Source organism: Amblyomma americanum, chromosome 5 (genome assembly GCF_052857255.1).
Source record: "Amblyomma americanum isolate KBUSLIRL-KWMA chromosome 5, ASM5285725v1, whole genome shotgun sequence".
Classification (NCBI taxonomy): domain Eukaryota; kingdom Metazoa; phylum Arthropoda; class Arachnida; order Ixodida; family Ixodidae; genus Amblyomma; species Amblyomma americanum.
This window is the reverse complement of record NC_135501.1, coordinates 187,745,398-187,768,335: the sequence shown is the minus strand read 5'-3', so window position 1 is coordinate 187,768,335 and position 22,938 is coordinate 187,745,398. Positions and strand designations below refer to the sequence as shown.

The following is a 22,938-nucleotide window of genomic DNA, read 5'->3' as shown; positions in this document are numbered from 1 at the left end:
GAGCGAAGGGCATCAGGAATTTGCTCGGCTTTGCATCGAGCGCTACACTAACCAGAATTTGTAGGGCAGGCTTTTAAGGATACATATCCGTACGTGTCATTGGTGGTAAGCGAATTGTACCCGAGATTATAGGTGGCGGTTGGCAGCCTGGAAGAAAATAATTCATAACCAGTGCCCCAGAAATTAGGTCGATTACAAATTCATTGCAGCTACCTTTAAGTGAACAGTTTCTTGAGCAAAAGAGGAGTACGATGACAAACATTATGAATGTTTCTTTCCATCAGGAAACAGACAAGCCTTGTTTCGCTTTTTTGAGATCCAGAAATAGTATGGACGCCAGGAGAAACTGCTAAGTCATTCGAAGAAACTGCTAGAAGCTTGGTGCATCACTTTACAGCGTTTCTCCCCCCCCCCCCCACCCCCTCCCTCAAGAATGGGTGATCTGTACAGTGACCTCGACAATCTCTCTCTGTGCGAGCTTTCGCAAATTGTTCACCGGTTACCTCCTGCGGCTCCGTCGTACGGTATCTGTCAAGGGGATCCGGATGGGCAAGTATTCGCCTTGAGTTTACTGACGAAGTGTCAGCCCTATCGAATACAAGTCGGCCACTCTACTTCGATGTAAGCAACGAGCTGCACCTGACCCGTGTCGTAGTAAACTATAATCGGATGCAACTCAAGTCTGCAGTGAATCTCCGCCCACATTCAGGGCCGGCGCACAGAATTCCTCCGTGAAAAAAAAAAGTAGTCATTCGATAAATATTTTCTTGTTACCTGCACTAGAGGCTGTAGGCACAGAATGAAATTATGAGCTCAAGAATTTTCTGCTTCCGATTTGTTTGATCAAACATCAAGAAGCTGATTTCGTTCACTATTGTTATTGGTCGGCGGAGAATTGCATGACGCCACGGACCAATGCTCGTTGTTACCAACTGCTTTTTTTTTTTTACGCGACAGCGTATACAGCTCGTTCGGTTGAAAAGCCGTCGGCGTATTCGGCACCGCGTGTCGGAAATAATCGGGGCTGCGTAAAAAAAATTGTATCGTGTTAATTTGGGGTTCTAGTGATTTATGATTGATTGGTGTGTGATAGGTGATGACTAGTTAATGAAATCATTGTAATTAATTAATTAAAGAAATGAAAAAAAAGAAAAATGGAAAAGGGGGTCCAGAGGAGTTAAAATGCTCGGAATGAAGAGCCAATTCTTGACGATGCTAATTAAGAAAATTTAGAGCATGTAATTGATCAAATAATTAATCGAAACAATTGAAAAAAAATGAAAATGCGTTCAAAGGTGTCAAACTGCTCAGGATGGTAAGCCTAACCCACTACGCTATCGCGTCATACCTTTAAGGCGGAGCTTAAGTGCCCTCTACAGTTTTCTTTTTTTTTTCAAGTTGTATCCTACTACAGTACAAAATTAACCATTATATAATCGTGCCGTCCGTGGTTCTACCAGGGGCCGATGTGTGGGCAATTCTTCTCGCCGAAGCAAGGCCCGCCCACTTGCACCGAACTTGCATCGACAATTCAGACATTCGTGCCGGTAGCACACCGAACGCGACTGCATGCTTTCGCTTATACTTTTCCTCAGTCCACTGGGTGTGTTTTTTTAAAGATAATATTTTCATCGCATTTAGGCCTAACTACAGTTTATAAGCGCCTATATACGATCTTAAGGCTTAACGAAGAACGCCACTCTTTCGCTGTCATGGAAACAACCGTAAAAAACCAGCTATCCACGACTGATCTCGCATGACTAGGCTTTGTTTCCCGCTGGTGTTCGAGTGTTTCCTTGGCGCGTGCGTGTACACAGTTCCATACAGTGTGCCCAGGGCAGATTTCTTAAATTATTTATTTTTGGCGTAACAGCACTCCGCTCCAGGAGTCTTCGACAACTGCACCAGGTACCTGAGGGTGGCCACCATCTGCTCATGCTTCGTTGTCCCTGAAAAGACAAGCAGAAGATCACAAGTTCGGACACTGACGGATGCAGCTTCCGGATGCAGCCTCCCAGTACTCTCTAATGTGAATGAGCATTTCCTGCTTGCGGTCTTTAGAGAGCTACCAAGCGCAGGCGCTCAAGGCATGCCTTGGATTGCCACAGTGCACCCCTAACAAATGCGCGATTGAGATAGCACGTGCCTGCCCTATATCGATATCTTTGTCATACGAACCACATCGGGCTGTTTACGCTTGCTTACTTAACACCGTTGTCCCCCACTGACGACAATTCTGAATGAGCGGCCGGACAGCAGTTTTGTAGCGATAGCTACATTACGGTAGCATTTCGAGCCTTCAGCTTGGCGGCGCCGCAACCCTGTGGCTGCGCTGCCACACTGTCACGTGGGCGGTCACGTGGTGCGGAGCAGCCGCCTGCGGCGCGGAGCCGTGACTGACCACGTGGTTCGTCACGCGGTTGGTCACATGACCATCCACGTGGTGCTGCTGCTGCTGGCAGCGCGGCGCGCCGGCGAAACCGAGCTGCAACAGCTGTGCGCATGCGCCATGTCAAGTGGGACGACGATGAAGAAGGAACGCCCAGCGAAACGAAGAGGCGAAAGACTGACATTGCAATTCAGCTGAGCAAGTTCCACCCGGCCAGCTGTAACTATCGCGTCAGTCCAGGTTTAACCAGAGCTAAACCACCGCGAATTTTTTTCAAGTGCACATCGCTGCCATCAGTCTCAAATGCCATCAGGCTGTGCCTGCCCTTCCATATCATCCCGTCAAGCAACCATGGGTGATCCCTCAGCCTTCGGTATACGCCTGCATGTTCCCGGCATACTGAAGAAATTCATGGTACCAGTCAGCGCACAGAAGCAAGTTTCTCTGGCGTACATCTGGTCAGAATATCAGAACTACGTTCACGTATACACTGGCGGATCTGCATTTGTCACCAATGGCATCGAGAGCCGCTGTGGTGTTACCCATACGGCATATGACTCGCAAATTCGTTCTAGGGCATAACATCAACCGTTGCTGAGCTAGTGGCCCTTCGGGAAGTGATTCGGCACATCTGTGGGGAACCACCTCAGCAATGGTGCATAAACAGAGACTCAAAACCTGCGGTGCAAATTTTAGGACGTTTCGTACGCCACGCCACCCTACTGAAAAATGTATATAGGTTTGAATGGGTCAGCAAATAGGATTATCGAACATTTGGTTTGGCTTTATAGGATGGACGTCCCAAAGCGGCTCAGTCTATGAGGGACGCCGTAGTGGAGGGCTCCGGATAATTTCGACCACCTGGGGGTTCTTAACGGGCACTAACAACGCACAGTACACGAACCTTTCACATTTTTCCTCCATCGAAGTGCTACCGTAGCGGGCGGGTTCGAGCCCACGACTTACATGCACTGTGTGATGTAAGTGCACGGTAATTAATCACGGGTAATCGAAGTTATACGGAGCCCTCTACTAAGGAGTCTCTGAAAGGCTGAATCGCTTTGGAAGCTTCATCCTATAATGTTAAACGAAATGTGCCATAATCCTATTTTTCGACCTATTCAAACCTGCTAGAGATCAATGAGCTCCCTTCGTTGATCTGCTCAAAAAAAAAAAGGCCACCGAATAATGTTGCAATGGATCCCTGGACACTGCGAGCTCGATGACAATGAGAGGGCCGATGCTGAAGCAAAGAGTGCTCTCAGCAATGGCCTCCGTACAGTTGTGCCTTCCTTAAGACCGGACATCTCTAGTCCTCTTTCGGACTGTATGATGAGTGCGGCGGCGAGATACTGGGCCCAGCCAGATGCCTGGCACATCTGCATTAAAAAACTAGACCCGGCAATGAATTTTTTGTTTCCGCGTGGAAATCTGTGCCCTCATGCATGCTTGATGCATAGACTGCGTTCAGACGTCGCTTCACTCCAAAGTACTTGTATTTAATTGGACTAGTGGACTGCCCGGGCTGTTCAACTTATGGCATAACTAGGAATTATGAAGCTCGTACAAGTGATGTGCCCTGTATAATAGAGCGAAAGACTAACGTTGGCCGCTTCCTTGAAGCGTTTAGACAGCAGACCACTTTCAGAGGACTTACTGCTAGGCGCATGGCTGGGGAGTTGGAAAGCAGTCCGGGCAATGCGGGCGTTTTCACGCTTTTTGAGCGACACGGACCTCGGCACGCGGTTGGGATGCCATGAAATGTGCGTGTACATATTGAAAAAATGAAAATTGTGTGTGCATATATATTCTCATCTCTCTTCTCACTACATCGTCATGCATCACGTCCCTCTTTCTTCTCCTCTTCCCCTTCCCCAACGAAGAGTAGCAGGCCAGGTATTCATCATATTTCCGGCCGACCTCTTTGCCCATACAGTCAATAAACTTATGTCTCTCTCTCATACTAAGCAAGCATACGGCACCTACTTGTACGGAAAAAAACTTAAAGAGCACTGCAGACACTGCATTGGAGAAATGCGAAAGCATTAGACTTTGGTTCGTGGCTCCTAATCGATTTTGGCAGCTCTTGTCCATATGACGTCATATGGAATGTTCTAGAACTATGTGAAAAACCTGCATATCATCCTACTTCTCAGACACGCACATTCTGGGCTCCATATTTTGCTTTAATCTAATTGGTTGTAGACGTGACGTCATCACGCATTTGATGACGTCACACCCACATGACGTCACAAGGTATGACTGATTAGTTCCAGTAATTATTGTCACTAATTATTCTCATCAACTAACCCAGTTAGTTACCCGAATTAATAAGCAGTGTTAATTAGAACCATTTATTATGGCCGGCAAATATGATCATTAATTAGGGTTATTAATTAATGACTGGTATTAATGCCCAATGACTCTGACTCGATATTGTTTAATCACTGACTTTATATACATCACCACACCACTCTTGCTTTGCGGACACATTTTGCGGACACTTCCGGTGCCGACATAGCCTAGTAACGCTTTCGCATTAATAATACCCATACGGAACACCCATACGGCAGCATGGAGAATCGACAGCGTGTGGCGAAGATGCCCATAGCGTGGTCCTTTATCAAGACCACACCCATACGGAACAAGCGGAGAGAGAGAGAGACGCTGGCGTGAGCGTCGTCCTTCCCAAGCGGATGGCTCTCGTCTCGCGCGCGGCGAACACGATACGGTCTCGCGGTTATCTGCCCGAAAACCCCGTTGCGAGGCCCAGCGTTTCTATGCTTCTGGCGGGAGTCGCTAAAGGCAGGGCATGCACGTGGCCGGGTCTGTCCCTATCTGGTTCGCACCAGGAGGAGAAAGATAGGGCTCCGAGACATGTCCCGCGGCTGAGAACGGTCGTGTTCAAGGCTGGAGGCCAAGGCACGATGGGCGCACTCCGGCAAAACGAGCTTGAGCTGAAACTCAAGTTACTATCTATCTGTAATGTAGTATCTCACAATGCGCTGGCACCGAAACGGAGCCCACAGGTGGCGTCAACACACCAAGAGCCAAATCCTCAAAACAGTTGGCCTTCAAGAGTTACCCGCCACGGTGGCTCAGTGGTTAGGGCGCTCGTCTAATGAGCCGGAGTTCCCGGGTTCGAACCCGACCGCGGCGGCAGCGTTTCGATGGAGGCGAAACGCAAAAGGTGTACTCGTGTGCTGTGCGATGTCAGTGCACGTTAAGGATATCCAGTTGGTCGAAATTATTCCGGAGACCTGCACTACGGCACCTCTTTCTTCCCGTCTTCTCTTGGTCCCTCCTTTATCCCTTCCCTTACGGCGCGGTTCAGGTGTCCGCCGGTATGCGAGCCAGATACTACGCCATTTCCTTTCCCCCCAAAAAAATTCCTTTCCCAAAAAACCAATTTTTAAATTTTTCCGCCGCGGTGGCTCAGTGGTTAGGGCGCTCGACTACTGATCCGGAGTTCCCGGGTTCGAACCCGACCGCGGCGGCTGCGTTGTTATGGAGGAAAAACGCTAAGGCGCCCGTGTGCTGTGTGATGTCAGTGCACGTTAAAGATCCCCAGGTGGTCGAAATTATTCCGGAGCCCTCCACTGCGGCACCTCTTCTTCCTTCCTTCTTTCACTCCCTCCTTTATCCCTTCCCTTACGGTGTGGTTCAGGTGCCCAACGATATATGAGACAGATACTGCGCCATTTCCTTTCCCCAAAAACCAATTATTATTATTAAATTTTTTGGCATTCAAGCGCGATCCCTGGTTGCCTCGCGCCCGTTACATCGGCAGTAGTGACAGCTCAGCATGCTGTGTGCAGTGTGCCAACCAATGTGATACGTAGATCATTATCTATGTTTTCCAGCGGTTAAAGTTTCCTCCACCTTTGATGTTTACTACCAGAGGAGCGAAGGACAATGCGAAAAGCCTCTCGACCACCTGCCTGCCCTCTTGCATTTTGTCGCATAGCTCTGAAGTTGGCGTAGCCTTTGGCCCAAGTCCGAGGGCTCGGTCCCCGCCGCGGCAACCGCGTTTCGTTGGATCGAGATGAAGTTTTATAGACGGGTAAAAACACCCGCATGTAAATATGGCGGTGCATGTTAAAGAACCTCAGGTGGCCGTAATTAACGCGCAATGTTGATTTGGTACTTCACTCAGTAAGTCAGCCAGTCAATTAGTCAGTCAGTAAGTCAGGCAATCAATAAATCAATCAACCAGTCAGTCAGCCACTCAATCAGTTAATCAACCGCTCAGTCAGTTAGTGTGTCAGCTAATAAATATTCAATCAGTAAGTAAGCCAATCAGTTAATGAATGAACGAATCAATAATTCAATCAATCAATCAATCAATCAATCAATTAAGCTGCCGCAAGCTTAAAACCCCTAGCCGAGAGAACCATTCGTGCAGGGAAGCTTGTCGTATAAATCCGTTACGCCACTGTAAGATCATTTTAAAGAGATGCAGTCGCGACCAAACAGACCGTGGGAACGAGCACGATAGGAGAGCCCGGGAGAGCAAAGAATGTTATCGTGGTATGATAAGCAGCCGCGATGGGTTTAACAACTGTTTAGACACACTTGAGCCATCACGTGCCTCGTCGATTGACCGTATACCACCCAGGCAAGATACTATATTCAAGCAAGTTCCTATCAGAGCTATTGAGTGCATCGCACAAATTCCCACCTCCTTAACATCACTCAACAAAAATTCTAGCGCTGATCGAAGCTCAAGTTCTTGGCAAAACCGCTCCCCTCAGATAATTTCACTGCGATTGAGCACCCTTGCGTTACCTCGCACTTCGTAGTATTCTTAAGGCTCAAAACAAACTGTACGGGAAAGCTCAGGACTGGCTGCTTTAGTCGAGCACTGTAGAAGTGAAACATTCCCTGTCTGTACTCACAGAATCTCGACGGGTATCAGGACGCAGGCGATAGGGTACTTGTTCGTGCCTTCTTTGTCATAGAGGTAGACGGCGACGTTCACTTTGACCTTCGAAGAAAGAACATAGACTTCAATACAGGTACGCTCATTTTGATAATGCTGCTGTCACTTGCCTATGTCTTTACCATGGCGAAATACTTGTGGCACGGAGGTTTAAATATGCCCGGGTGGCCGAGAACCTAATAGCATATTTCCTCCGGCTTGATTTCGTTCTACGACCTTTTCAATAGCGTGCTTACCCACTTGAGCTTGTTAAAGAGCCCCAAGTGGTCGAAATTTCCGGAGCCCTTCACTACGGCGTCCCTCATAGCATGAGCAGCTTTAGGACCTTAAAACCCCCATAACCTATAAACTTTTTGAATTGCTACGATAGGAAATGGCGTTACTTAGCCATTCAAACGTAGCAACTTAGTATCCCAGAAAGAAAGAAAGAAAGAAAGAAAGAAAGAAAGAAAGGAAGAAAGAAAGGAAGAAAGAAAGAAAGAAAGAAAGAAAGAAAGAAAGAAAGAAAGAAAGAAAGAAAGAAAGAAAGAAAGAAAGAAAGAAAGAAAGAAAGAAAGAAAGAAAGAAAGAAAGAATCTGTCCAAAGAAAAATATTACATCGGGGGTCCACTTGAAGCCGTTACGCTTTCAGAGCCCAGTGGCCCTACACGCTTCCTGCCTCCCCCAACTTGCACCTGGAATACCTGGCTGGTGTCGGACTATCTGACGTCAAGAACGCCCTGGTGTTTTACATCCAGAGTCTTCTGAGCTAGTACATAAAGTCGTTTCCCCTCTCTTCGCTGTGTAAACGTGTGTAAACGAGTCGAGAGTGTAAACGTGTCACGTGAACGGTTCAATAGGGTGCATACCTTGGGGAAGAACGGCTTGACGAAGAAAGCGCCCGTGTGCTGGTAGAGGTGTCCCTCACGCAAACCCCGGTTGCCCTGAGAGCACTTGACGTAGTCGTCCACAGACGCCGTCGCGTTGCAGACGTTCACCTCGCGGCCATACGGCACCATCACCTTGTCGAAGAGTCCGTAGATACGCCGATAGATGCCCTTGGTGCTGTTGTGGACGCCTGCGCCCGACCACGATCGCATTCAGCGACGAAGAAAGTGTCACTCCCGCCGACCTACCGGACACTTAATCTGCGCCCTTAATAAAGTTCTTTACTACTACTACTCCCATACAAAAATGTCCTATGGCCGGCTATAGAATTTTGGCCCAAATAGCTATAGACCTTTCCTATTTCTGTATGTAGCTGTATATACAGGCTGATATATTTTTCTATAAAGAGCTTAAGACAGTTGTATGGTTCCAAAGCTATAGCTTTAGTGGCATAGATTTTTCAATAGCTGGCAATAAGCACCTCTATGGGTGCTTATAGACGTTCATAAAAGGCCATAGACGGACATAGCTTTTTCCATAGACGCCCATAGGACTTTTTTGTATGGGCTTGAGAGTCCCGCTGTCTCTCTCTCACTCAAAACAATAAGCACTCTTTCGAAACAACCCTGAGGGCGTGACCTATCTGTTCGCAAACACTAAAAGTAGATAATGAGTCTCAAGCGATGTGCAAAGGCGGGCAGATCTTGCACAGGTGCACATGAGGATGGTAATGTGCGAGACGAAATACTTATGATCACTAGGAAGAAGAAATACCTGACTTGCGGAGAGCACTTTCGTGATGTATACGCTGCTATTTCTAGGCTCTTTATGAGAGTAGTGAGCGCTGCTAATTAACGAGCTTGTTCCGAGCAACGGCGTGAGTTAATAGTCACCTGATTTTGCTTTAAAAGATAGCCAAAAAGAAATTTCGAATAATGAAAAACTTTGTTGAATACCCCGATTTCTACCCTATTTTCAACGCAGAAAATAGCACGCGACTTCTAATCCCGGAATTCTGGTAAATATAAAAAACGAAGGGTCCTAGGCATATATCCTGAAAAAGGAGCCAATGTCTTACCTGCCCACCGCTTTTTGAACAAAGGATAAAATCCTTATGTCTAGCGGGGCGCGCGTTTAAGACCCCTATCCCCAACAGATGAGAGAGGAAACGCGCTATGACGGAGTATTGTCACACCTCCAAATACCAGGTTCCTTCTCTGCGTTTGGAAGCGCCACCCGCCGCGGTGAATCAGTGGTTAGGGCGCTCGGCTACTGATCCGGAGTTCCCGGGTTCGAACCCGACCGCGGCGGCTGCGTTCTTATGGAGGAAAAACGCTAAGGCACCCGTGTGCTGTGCGATGTCAGTGCACGTTAAAGATCCCCAGGTGGTCGAAATTATTCCGGAGCCCTCCACTACGGCACCTCTCTTCCTTTCTTCTTTCACTCCCTCCTTTATCCCTTCCCTTACTGCGCGGTTCAGGTGTCCAACGATATATGAGACAGATACTGTGCCATTTCCTTTTCCCCCAAAACCAATTAATATTATTCTCAGCGTTTGGAAACCCTGCAATGGGTGATGCGTTGCGGACTGGTGTATGTATACGTACGGAACTGCATCTCAAGCTTGGCGCTTGTGTTCCTGTAGAGCGGGCACACTTCCTGTGCGTCACATCCTTCGAGGCGGGCCGTGGCGTGGACCCCTGGATCACCCTTCGCATTGGTGCCTGCAACGTGAGAAGAGGGCGCCACCCTTGAAGCCAGACAGTGGGAAGAATAAGGGGAACTGTGTACAAGAAAACGCTAACAATACATGCGCGACTAATGCTATTCGGCAGTCATCATTTCACACCGCAACGAAGACATGGGCGCAGGAAAAGCAAGCTTCACAGGATGTGCGCTTGGTACCAGTACCTGCGATTCGAGTACTGTCTGCCTGGTTTTCTTAATCCTTGAACTGTCAGAAACGTTACTTGTAGGGCTAGTTGGTACTGTAGTTGGGACGTATTCGTAGAATGACAGCGCAACGGCTCCAGTTCAAAGAAGGAACACAGAAGGAAGAGTGTACGCCCTTTCCGCCCTTCCTTCTGCGTGTCTTCTTTGGCCTGGAGCCGTTGCAGTGTCATTCTATGAATATGTCCTTGAAATATTCTACCAATTTCTCGTAGATTTCACAGAAGAGGAAACATGCAGCACAAAAAAAAAAACGCACGGACGACAGAAGAAAGACAAACACAAGCGCTGATCTTGTCCTCATAACGATGGGCCTCGACACGTCCCTGCTGGGAGACACACGCTATCTGCTACCTGACGTTTCCATCTGTTTTCATTTGTGAACACCAAACTCCGAAGCCTCCCGTTCCTCCTGTGTGTCGCCTATATTCGGCCCCTTTTTACGAAGTAAAGATAGTGAAACACGGCGTAAACCATTCACAAAATGTCACGATGCCACATAGCTAACTGCGGCAGAGGCGAGGGAATGGCGACAGCTACAGACGAACACCTTTCCTAACCTACACAAGTACCACATCATCTTCCCCGACAGATATGACAGCATCTGCCCCTGGTGTGGCGGAATTCCAACAACATATCATGTAACATGGGGCTGCTCCGGTCCCAAGCCCCCCCCCCCCGAACTACACAAACATCACTCCGAGGAACAGTGGGAGTCTGCCCTGCTCAGCTCTGACTTGGCGACGCAGCGAAAGCTGATATCCCAAGCAAGAGCAACTGCGGTGGATATTGGGGTCTTGAAATAAGGACTCCACCCAAAATGTGTAGTTTCGCCTCTCTATCCTACCTTTTTGGAATGAATGTTTTCTACTACTACTACTACTACTACTACGATGCCACATGGCTCGCTGCTAAATCCTGTAATCGGGCACGCGAGGCGCACCCCGCAACTCCAAAGGCTCGGGAATGGGAGAACAGCAGTTCTCACTGTGCAGAGATTCAGCTGTGCCGTAACAACAGTTCTCACTGTGCAGAGACTCAGCGGTACCGTAAGTTCCCGTATACAGGGCCTATGGACTGGGGTTCTTCAGACCCACAGGCCCTACGCACAGAAAACCGCCCTGTCCGTGCTTGCCTTCTTTTAAGCTACGACAAATCGGTGGGCCCAACAACAAAATGCTTTCAAGTGACACAGCTGGTGAACAGGCTTACACTCGAGGAAGGGCCTGAACCCATCTCCGACCTCCTGCGTCCTAGTCCAGCTGACAAGGAGACAAAGGACGACGACCGTTGTCGGCAGGATGCGGCGTGTCGACAGCATGACGGCTGGTGGGCAGTCTCAGATGCCGACGGATCTGGCGACGCAAAGATGCTGTTTCTCTTGCAGCCACACGCGCTGTAACACCACCCGGTGTCGTGTGCTCACGCCGACTCGACTGGACGCTCGGCTCTGTCCCAGCCGCTGGATATGTGGGCCTGCTTATCGTTGGTCGACGTCTGGCCCGCGGGGAGGGTGAGGGCCTGACGTCATGTCACTGCGTGCTCGCGGGCGTCGTCTCCGTGTGAGGTCCGCTGCGATTGAGGAGGAGGGAGAGAGAGGGGGGGGGGGGGGAAACTTGAGCGCGCCGAGTCGAAACGGGACACCGAGGTTCAAGGTTCTCCTTTGCGTCGTCGCAGCCGCTAGCTTACACTCGACGCCTTGGCGTGGCTGGCGACAAATTATTTTATTTTGTTTTATGTTATTTTCTAGCAACTTTATTTCCGTGCAGCAAACGCCGAGGCGTTTCCCTTTATCAAAGACCACATTGGTTTCTTCACATGTAACTGCGCCGTGCTATTGTGGTTCGAGCAAGTCGAGAGCCTTAAAGGCGCACGGAACTTTTGCTCTTCTATTTCGTAAATATATAACTCGATATTTGGTGGACTGCCAACCGAACCTTTACTGAAGCCCATTGGAAGTCTGCACAATTTGTTCTTTAGGATTAACACTGTAAGCACTTCTGGACAGGGTAACAGCTCAGAAGCATACGACACTTGAGTCCAGAGATGGTCTGTCTTCTCAAAGACGAGAATTGCTTCAAGCAGACACTACAACCGCGTGTTCTTTCTGGTTCAAATGAACGGTTCAAAAATACGTTCAAATGAACGTATCTACATTGCCTACCAGAGCTGTTCGATGCGGTTCAAGTAACCTGCGTGTGCATCAGTCCCAGAAGTGAAACGGTGTAATAGTATGTACCCGCCGCGGTGGCTCAGTGGTTAGGGCGCTCGACTACTGATCCGGAGTTCCCGGGTTCGAACCCGACCGCGGCGGCTGCGTTTTTATGGAGGAAAAACGCTAAGGCGCCCGTGTGCTGTGCGATGTCAGTGCACGTTAAAGATCCCCAGGTGGTCGAAATTATTCCTGAGCCCTCCACTACGGCACCCCTTTCTTCCTTTCTTCTTTCACTCCCTCCTTTATCCCTTCCCTTACGGCGCGGTTCAGGTGTCCGCCGATATATGAGACAGATACTGCGCCATTTCCTTTCCCCAAAAACCAATTATTATTATTATTAATAGTATGTTCCTTCAGAAATGAGTTCAGCTCTTTTCAAGACGTCGCTGACAACACGAGTTCATGCGTAGGTTCAACGACAGTGCACGGAATCTCCGAGACGAGCATCTCGGAGTCACAGGACCCCAGCCTCGCTGGCTAGCTGGCTTGGCCCGATAACCGCGCAGTACGCACGTAAAGCGCGGTCTTGGCTGCGATTGTCGCTGCAGGAGTCATGCACACCCTGCCCCACTCGCAGCCTCCGCTATGCTCTCTCTCACAGCACTTCTCCTTTCCCCTCCGCCCCCTCACCTCTTTTCCTGACTTCTGCTTGTTTGCTTTTTTGCTTCCGTCTGTATTTTCCTCTCGACATCTCGCCCCTTGGCGGTGTCGCAGGCGTGTAAACGAACGAGGGGGGGTCTGTGTGGCAAGATTTCTGCGAATGACCGAGTTTTGGAGGAGATATTGCGCCGCCCCCGATGACCTTTGACGAAGCGTAGACGTGCAAACAGCGCAGAGGACGGAAGATTTGAAAAAATAAAGAGTACGAGGAATAGGAGAGAGTAGTCATTTTTTTAAATCTTTATTTCATTGCGCTGTTTGCCGCTATGAATCATTACCAACTCGTCCAACTAACTAACTGTGTTGCTAAACGTAGACGTACCGCGATTTTCGAAAAAAACGGCGTGTTTCTGATCGGACAGGAAGAAAGAAGCCCAGCACCGAGAACCATGAGGAGCACGTTCAATCACAAACCTTTAGCTATAGCTTGTTAGACCCCCTAACCACCCGCAACCACCTCTGTCACGGAAACTGATTTGTCCAATTTTTTAGGCATGTTTGCCGCATGCAATCTACAATGCAAGTAGTCACCGCCTGGTTATGGTCAATCCCCCTTGTGGGTATGTGCCATTTTGTGAGGCAAACAACAACAACCTTTAGCTTTTGTCTACATAACCGGAGTAACAACGAGGAGAAAGTTGTGCTGAGTTCTGTCGGGTACTTTTCAAACTGGTTTAATTGGTTTTTTGGGGAAAGGAAATGGCGCAGTATCTGTCTCATATATCGTTGGACACCTGAACCGCGCCGTAAGGGAAGGGATAAGGGAGAGAGTGAAAGAGGAAAGGAAGGAAGAGGTGCCGTAGTGGAGGGCTCCGGAATAATTTCGACCACCTGGGGATCTTTAACGTGCACTGACATCGCACAGCACACGGGCGCCTTAGCGTTTTTCCTCCATAAAAACGCAGCCGCCGCGGTCGGGTTCGATAATAATAATAATTGTTTTTTTGGGGAAAGGAAATGGCGCAGTATCTGTCTCATATATCGTTGGACACCTGAACCGCGCCGTAAGGGAAGGGATAAGAGAGGGAGTGAAAGAAGAAAGGAAGAATTAGGTGCCGTAGTGGAGGGCTCCGGAATAATTTCGGCCACCTGGGGATCTTTAACGTTCACTGACATCGCACAGCACACGGGCGCCTTAGCGTTTTTCCTCCATAAAAACGCAGCCGCCGCGGTCGGGTTCGAACCCGGGAACTCCGGATCAGTAGTCGAGCGCCCTAACCACTGAGCCACCGCGGCGGGTCAGGTTCGATCCAACTTTCAGTTTTCAGTTTAAATTATTGGTTTCTGGGGAAAGGAAATGGCGCAGTATCTGTCTCATATATCGTTGGACACCTGAACCGCGCCGTAAGGGAAGGGTAAAGGAGGGAGTGAAAGAAGAAAGGAAGAGAGAGGAGCCGTAGTGGAGGGCTCCGGAATAATTTCGACCACCTGGGGATCTTTAACGTGCACTGACATCGCACAGCACACGGGCGCCTTAGCGTTTTTCCTCCATAAAAACGCAGCCGCCGCAGTCGGGATCGAACCCGGGAACTCCGGATCAGTAGTCGAGCGCCCTAACCACTGAGCCACCGCGGTGGGTCAAGGGTACTTTTTAAGCGTGACACCATATCCGTGACAACGCGAGTGAATAAAAATTCAGACAGGAGCATCGCTTATGTCAGGAAATGTCACTGCAGTTGAGAATTGGACGATCCTTCGATTCGGCACGTATGGTTCAATATCTTCAAGTTCAGAATAAATATTTTACTTTGTGTAAGCTCATGCTTTCACCAAGCTTCGCTACCCCCTCCCCATTTTACAGCGACAGCTGTTATTCGCCCGTCTCTGGATTTCGCGTCGTAGTCGTCCGCCGTCGTCGGCGTAACCGGTGAGTGCTACCGTGGGTGCTAGCGCACCCACCGGTTGCGCCGGTCAACCTGGGTCGCATAAGCCTACGGGTGGCTTTGTTTGCAACAGCCGCCTGCCAGTGCAGGGGGCATCACTTGACCACTACACCAGTGCGCCAGCAAAATATCTCCAAAACTAAACGCATAAACAGCTATCGCTGAACGTCGCGTTACAGTCATGACCGTCCTGTGAGTGTCTTTCCCCTGGCACTGCTGGCACCAGTTCATTTACTTTAAGAAAACAAATTTTGTGAAAAGATTGGATAGACGGGAGAGTTAGTAAAAGATTACTGTTGATGGTACAGCGCTTGCCTGCGTTGTCTTCCTTCTTTCTTTGTCATTTGTTTCGCGCCGTACGATTCACAATTAACTGCAGTTTTATCCGCGGTCTCCCACTCTGCTGGGCTTTGTGTTAGAGTGCTGCGCTGTGTACATTTAGTCTGGTTTTGCCTGTCAGTCTCCATTCGCCCACAGTGTCCTTCGTTGCCTGCCTCGAACTGCAGCATCTTGCACTGAAAAAAAGAAGAAAAAAAACTGGGAAAAAAAATCTTACCGAGGGCCCTTTTGTGTTTCGGTACGTACGCAAAGCAGCGCTCGGCGACCCGGTGTGATTGCTGCAGTTCCCGACTTCTTCCTTTTCTCGATTCTTCTTCCTTTTCATCCTAAACATTAATTGTCTTTCCCCTTCTTTGACTTTCAGTCATTCAAGAAGACTCAGCTTCCACCCGCATATTTCAGTGCGAAAGGCCTACTTCACGAGGTCAAACCAGCTCACCGGCTTGTGTGATGCTTGACCCTGAGGGTGACATTGGGCAAACAATAAATAAATAAAATAAATACTGCCGAGACTGGGATTGGAACCCGCGATGGCGCGAACAGATCAGCTTTGCTGGCCACTGCACGAGAGCGCTACGCTATCGCCGCTTTTTTTTTTTCCAGCATGGTGTTTATTATAATGATGCGATGTTTTATGTGCGTCAGCTATCTCCAAACATTAAGAAAACAGTGGCAAATCAACACACCTAGGCAACGAAGCAGGAGAAAAAGAGTCGATCCATGCACACAGCTAATACATCATAATACGACACATCTAAGCAACAGAGAACTGGAAAAAATGCAATGAACAGCACAACAATAAGAGTTAGTGTCACTGCGGTTAAAACTCGGTCTGGGCATACAATTCTATTAGGTGCACAGTCATTCGACTGAAATGGTCTTTAGCAGAAACGACAGATTCACAATGTCGGTCCATCACGCTTGTTTTCCAGAGGCTGTGTAATGCAATTAAAAATAATTATCTAAGGAGTCATCGTAAAATGGTAGAGCAGCGAGATATCGTACAGAATGCGGCGTCAAATTAAATCTTTTCTTTTTGGTTTACATTGGAGGATGTCTCAGAAGAGTGTCGCACCTTTACAATTGATGAAACAATGCTCAATCGTTTCAGGAGCAACACAAAAGCGACAATTAATCGTAAACACCAAAACACCATTTTTTTAGCCATATGTTAACCGGTAATGTCTCAGTGTGTAGCTTAAAGAAATTTTTTTTTGTACATAGCAAGAGGGGCATTTTACATACTGTCCTGAGTACGTCATGTCCTGGTAAACCACAAGCCGATCACATCTCTTATTGAACTGCAACACACTTTCACGCTGTGGATTGCACATCGCCTTCTTCATGAACTAATACTACTGTCAAACTAATATCCACGTTTCGAGCTATATGTGGTGGTTGTGACAGATGTACACTGCATGTCTTGTCGTGGACAACGTTATGTCACAAATACGGCACTGGAGCAATACGCGTTGGCGTTGACAACATTGTTGCAGAAACGCGGCACTGGAAATTAGGCCGCCTGCGTACATTGGGTAAATTGGCATTGACGACGAAAAAGTTGAAGACGGGCATTACTGTCTCCCTGGGTCAGTGGACACCTCAATCGCGCTTTCAAGCACGCGGCGGTGGTGTCCACCTGTGGGGGGGTTCTAGGACTTGGCACCACTATGGGATGTGGACTGCACCTGGTGCAGCGCTGGAGGGGGGTGCGGGGTTGTGATTGCCGGGAGGATTACTGCGACGGCGGCGCTGCGCTGGTCAACACCACTAGCGACGTAAAATTTCAAAAAATTTAGAAAGCCACTAAAGTTATGTTCTATTTTTTCTTTCAGAAAAATACGCAACTTCGAAAAAAGATGACAACGCAGTTTCATTAAGTGCATTAAAATTGAGACTCAGAAACGCAAAATAATATTAATAATTGTTTTTGGGGAAAGGAAAATGGCGCAGTATCTGTCTCATATATCGGCGGACACCTGAACCGCGCCGTAAGGGAAGGGATAAGGGAGGGATTGAAAGAAGAAAGGAAGAAGGAGGTGCCGTAGTGGAGGGCTCCGGAATAATTTCGACCACCTGGCGATCTTTAACGTGCACTGACATCGCACAGCACACGGGCGCCTTAGCGTTTTTCCTCCATAAAAACGCAGCCGCAGCGGTCGGGTTCGAACCCGGGAACTCCGGATCAGTAGTCGAGCGCCCTAACCACTGAGCCACCGCGGCGGGCAGAGAAACGCAAAAAAACTATTTTTTTTTTAACCAGAACAAAGATGCAGCAAAACCTTTTCAGGAAAAGATGGCGACAAATTGCATACGGTATACAATCGACGCAAAGCATCGCATCAGTCCGACTTGTCACTGCTGGGTGGGGAAGTGCTTGCTATGGTGCACCTTTCCCAACGTTGAGGTTCGAGTACACGTACACGAGTTTAACTTTGAACGCGCTCTCCCACAAACCTGTTGCCCAGCTTCGCATGCACGCTACCGTACAGAGACCAGCTTCTTTCACATGATGGAAATTGCGGGGGAGTTCAGACCAGCCGACATGCGACTGACGTTAGCCGTTGGTTGCTACAAAGGCCACCATGTGGATGGCTCCAGATGTTTAGCAGGCCCCAAAACAACTCATTTATACCAAAAATTTAGTGGGTAGTGAGCAGAAAACCATGCAGAAAACTTCTGTTGGAAATTTCGGCGTTTCCTTCTTCTTCTGGGCGAAGAAAAAAAATGCGCAAAAATTTTCCCAATTTTTCATAGTTTTCTTATGCACTTACATGTTTATTTGCCACACGAGATTTCGTGCCTCAGTTCGTGATGAAAGCGAGATTTCCCCTCACCTTAACGCCATTTTCGAGCACAACATTCTACTCATATCAACGCACTCGTGTTTACATTAACAATCGTTGTTTGCTTTTGATGACAGTTTATTTGCCCTGTAAATAATCTCAAAGTGTCAATGCACGCATTCATCCGTATTGCAAAATTGTTTGCTGCGTTTTAATTTCTTCGGTATAGTGCTGCATTAGTTTTAAATAAAATGTCACGCGCTTGTTTTGCTGCTTCTTAGAAATAAGCATGTATAGATGTACTCACTGAGCAGTTTTCAATTTTTCATGTAAGGTTTCGTGAAATTGTCTGCTGTGCGCTACAAAGCGAGCGCCATTTTAAAAGAGCATTGCGTGGGGATATGGCACATGCGGGGTCACACAACCGGGTCAGCACGCTGGATTCCGCAGATATTCGAAGCGCTCCTGTGTGCGTTCTTTTTTACCCTTTGTCTTATTCCTAATTGCTGTAAGCATTGTGAATTCTTATGGCATTATAAAGCTTCATCCAGGCAATAACGGCGTCGAAGATGACGATGGTAACATTGATAGCTATAAGACTGAGAGTTGCATGAAAAGGTGAGCTCTTGAGTTTTGATAGAACATGGCTGTAGCTGGCTCAGGACCGGAACAATCATGCCCAACATTCTCGGACAGAAGTTTTTAAAATTTGAAAATTGTAAGGTACTGTTATGCAAATATTGAACTTAATGGTCTATTCTTCTATGTATCAAAATATTTCTTTTGAATTGTTTCCATCGATCGCATCGAACAGTTAAGACTGCCATAGAAAACTAATGGGGAACGCTTTTGATGATAGCAAAAACGTTAATATAAAAGCAAATTCAAGACTGCCGTCGGGTGATCTGCGGATATATTGATTGGTACAGCGAAACCTTACATTATATGAAAAAATTGCGTTCATCAACTGTTTCCCGCTTAAAAATGCTTTTGTCCAGAATTGTTGGGCATGTGACATGCACATTATAAAAGGGCTTTGCAGTTCAGTGGAGCCCGGGTTCGAACCCGACCGCGGCGGCTGCATTTTTATGGAGGAAAAACGCTAAGGCGCCCGTCTGCTGTGCGATGTCAGTGCACGTTAAAGATCCCCAGGTGGTCGAAATTATTCCGGAGCCCTCCACTACGGCACCTCTTCCTTCCTTTCTTCTTTCACTCCCTCCTTTATCCCTTCCCTTACGGCGCGGTTCAGGTGTCCAACGGTATATGAGACAGATACTGCGCCATTTCCTTTCCCCAAAAACCAATTATTATTATTATTATTATTATTATTATTATTATTATTATTATTATTATTATTATTATTCAGTGGAGACAGTTCGGATGATGAGCACCCGCGGTGGCTCATTTAATTCTCTGACAAGGTCGCGAGATTGAATCCTCCAGACCGTATTTTGATGCAGGCGAAATGCAAAAACTCTCATGTGCTGTGGTGGAAATTAATCCGGAGTCCTCCCTTGTACGACGTGCCTCACAGCCCAGAATTCCGCTTCGGCACGGAAAATGTATTATTAACGCGACAGTATTAAAAAAACTCATCAAAAAACGAAATGTGTTGCCGATCATCAAATTCGCCCTTTCTTTTTTTAGGGGAGTCGGACAGCCGGAAAAACCGGGCTTGCCCAGGGCCGCAGTGATACTCTGAATCGCTTCTGACGAAGGAGCTTAGTGTTGAACTTGACGCTGGTTATACCGTAAGAGTCTTGAGTCGAACTCTTCACTTGGGAGTGAAACACGAACCACCTGTTTGCAGGCTGAGTTGTTCGAAACTGGGTTTGCCCCCGAAGGCGCGCTGCGGGCTATGCGGAGCCTCCTCCAAGCACACACCCCTGAAGAAGCCGGGCCGGGGGTGGCTTGTACCCATTTTTACCGGTGGCTGTCCGGCGGTGGGTTTCGAACCAACCACCTCCCGCTGCCGAAGCTGAGCCACCGAAGCGGTTTCCTCAAAATGTGCACAAGCTATGGCCCGGCCTGGTGCTCGGCTTGCTAGGGTTACATGTAGGCTTGGCAAAGGAGCCTGCCCCTTCAAATCTCGTCCTTGTGGGCTTGGGAGAGCTGCGCATGCGGGAGGTGCGGGGTTCGATCCCCAGTACCGCCGGGTTCCCACCGGTGATACAATGGGTACAAGCTTTCCCATGGCCTGGTGCTTGGCTTATTTAGGGTGAAATGCTTGGGAAATGGGTCTTCGACCCCACCTTGAGAAGTAAAAAAAATAATGTAGATTAGCTCAGCTAATCCAGGATATACAAAGCGAAAGATGTCGGCGTTCACTGTGTTCATTGGCGTTGGCGTTGACAGTGTTCTAGACGGCGATGGGTTTGAGGAAAGGAAGGGCGCGTAACTGGCTCCCTGGATATTCGGACGCCTCATTCGTGTTTTGGTACACGTGGCGGTGGTGAGAGAGCGAGATGTGGCCAGAATGCAATAGCGCTGCATGCCACCTCCCAGGGTGGTAGGGAGGGCTCGCTGCCTATCCAGTGTGCGGAACGCAATCAAACCAGGCTTTTGCAGTTGAACACCAAGCAACGTATATGGAAGCGAGATTGAGGTCTCCACTGAGCCACGGAGCCGGTTTGCGCCTTTCCTTTCGTGAAAATGAACGTCCCTTGCAAAGTTGTCAACGCCATTGAACTCTATGAACGCCGTCGGCTCGTTTGTTTTGTTTGGTTTTTGAGGAAAGGAAATGGAACAGTAACCGTCTCACATATCAAAATCAAATAAATTCAAATCATATTTTATTCTCCAGCAAGTTTCTGGATGGTCACCTGGGCTAAAAGCTGTACGAACAGCTTGACGGAGGCCCAGGAAACCATTACATGGCAGCAGCAGACAGAACGAAATAACAATTAATGAACAATACAGTAGTGGTCGTCAATAAATAAATAGAAAAGAAATTATACAGTGTATGCATGAGAGCAACACAGCAGAAATATGATAACAATGTTTATCAATAATGAATGAATGCAAAAAAAGAGTACAGTGATAACAGACATTTTCTCATACGACATAAGAATAAATACAGATTACATTTTCACAAAGTATGTTCGCAGTTGTTTTGGACTAAATCCAGCAGTATCTTTATATTTATTAAGAAAAAATGGCAGATTGCGAGCCAAGGATTGCAGCTTGTAATCAGTTCGAAACTGTGGCAAGGACCAAGTGTCAGTACAACGAGTGCTAACTGTTGGTGTACGATATTCAAGGGAAGCAAGTTGTGTCAAGAATCTCGGTGGACACCCGAACCGCGCCGTAAAAGGAGGAATAAAGGAGGGAGGGAAAGAAGAAAGAGAGCGGTGGAACACCTGTGGCTCAGTGCTACTGGTGGCGCATGCGCAGTAGTCACTAGGGAGCGAGAGAGAGAGAGAGTCGGCAGCGGCCACCTGCGCCGTGCGTGACGTCACTCATGCTCCGACATACGCCGGCTCGCGCGAAGCGCGGTGTTGTCTAGCGTAGTGAAGCTTTCGCTTCAAAAGGGCCACAAATGGGCTTCTACCGCACGAGGCGGATTTAAGGTTGCTTGACGGCGGAACTTATCTCTGATCCGTCAAGGCAACTGTCGATTACTCAAGGTGGGGTCAAAGACCCATTTTCCAAGCATATCAGCCCTTAAGAAGCCGAGCACCAGGTCTGGGGAAAGCTTGTACCCATTGTATCACCGGTGAGTATCCGATGGGTAACCCTGAGGACATTGTCATCATCATCATCATCATCGACCCCCGCCGTTGTCACGGCCACACCTAGGGTTTCTTTTCCTGTTGGCGCAGTGCCGAACTCTCTTCGAAGACGAAGACTCACCTGCGTTCAGTTCAGTTCAGAAAAGCTTTATTTCCGGCAGATGGTGGTCTCCCTACCCCCTCTCAGGCTCGGCCGAAGCCAAAGCCCGATTAGGAGAAGAGGCCGTCGGCTGAGGACGGTGTAGCTGATGCTTCACGGCCTCAGCCGCCACGCGGGTGGCTTTGCGCTGCGCGTTGGGGTCCTCGCTCCGCAGCAGCGCCTCCCAGGCTTCAAAACTATTTATTTCTTCCTTAGCCCCTGGTGTGCTAAGACATTCCCAAGTAATGTGGTTTAGTGTAGCCCTTTCCCCACAGTCGATACATTTTTCGTCACCTGGGTTCTTAGCAATTTTGACTGGCGATATGTATACCCCTGCTTGGATCCTCCTCCAGATATACGCCTCTTTGTGAGTAAGGGATACGTCTGGAGGAGGGTATATTCTTCTTCCTAATTTGTAACCATCCGTAATTTCCTTGTACGTGATTGGGGCATCCTTAAGATTTGTGCAGACCGGTTGCTCCGCTGCTGCCCGGATGTAGGTTACTCGGGCTAGCAGGTGAACGGCCTCGTTACCAGCTATTTCTTCATGTGCTGGTATCCAGAATAGTGCAGCAGACCTATGTTTTGGCATGCTTTCCAGAATGCGTTTGGCTTCCCAAGAGACCAAGCCCTTACTAAAATTTCTGACAGTGGATTTACTGTCGCAATGAATGTACCCTGCATTAGATCTGCCAGGGCGAGCGTTGGCTGGAGGGAAGATGACGTCACCAGAGCGGATCATTCTCGTTGGCTGGAGGGAAGATGACGTCATCAGGCCGGGAGTGCTGTCACTTCCGGTAAGGCATCAACAGCTTCCATGCTATATCGCATGGCCAACACGTAAGCTGATGAGGTGTCTCTGTGAAATTTTTAAAAATAAGTTTATTATTAGACAGTTTTAGCTGTGCGTACGCAAGTGCTTGCGTACGCAAAGAGCTACGGCGCTGCGTGCGTTACGCTGTCCGCTCCAAAGTATAGCTTTAGCTGACCGTGCCGTAGCGTCCCTCAGGCGCACGTGGCGCCATCTAGTGACAAGA

At 48.3% G+C, this 22,938-nt stretch overlaps 1 protein-coding gene across 1 annotated transcript; it reads right to left on the bottom strand.

Moving 5' to 3' along the window:
* Positions 1-1,838: 1,838 nt before the first annotated feature.
* On the bottom strand, positions 1,839-11,611 carry LOC144133237 (uncharacterized). Its single transcript, XM_077666146.1, has 5 exons — positions 11,361-11,611; positions 9,806-9,922; positions 8,180-8,388; positions 7,288-7,376; positions 1,839-1,949 (listed from the first exon to the last, which is right to left on the bottom strand). The coding sequence occupies exons 1-5, from the start codon at positions 11,467-11,469 to the stop codon at positions 1,934-1,936; spliced, it is 540 nt and encodes a 179-aa protein (XP_077522272.1). The 5' UTR covers positions 11,470-11,611; the 3' UTR covers positions 1,839-1,933.
* Between the last annotated feature and the right edge of the window lie 11,327 nt (positions 11,612-22,938).

Coding starts and splice junctions, on each gene's coding strand:
- LOC144133237 (XM_077666146.1), bottom strand. CDS start 11,469: ATGCTGTCGACACGCCGCATCCTGCCGACAACGGTCGTCGTCCTTTGT. Junction 9,923..11,360: donor GTTCAGGCCCTTCCTCGAGT/GTAAGCCTGTTC, acceptor CTCACGTTGCAG/GCACCAATGCGAAGGGTGAT. Junction 7,377..8,179: donor TCAAGCCGTTCTTCCCCAAG/GTATGCACCCTA, acceptor CTTTCTTCGAAG/GTCAAAGTGAACGTCGCCGT.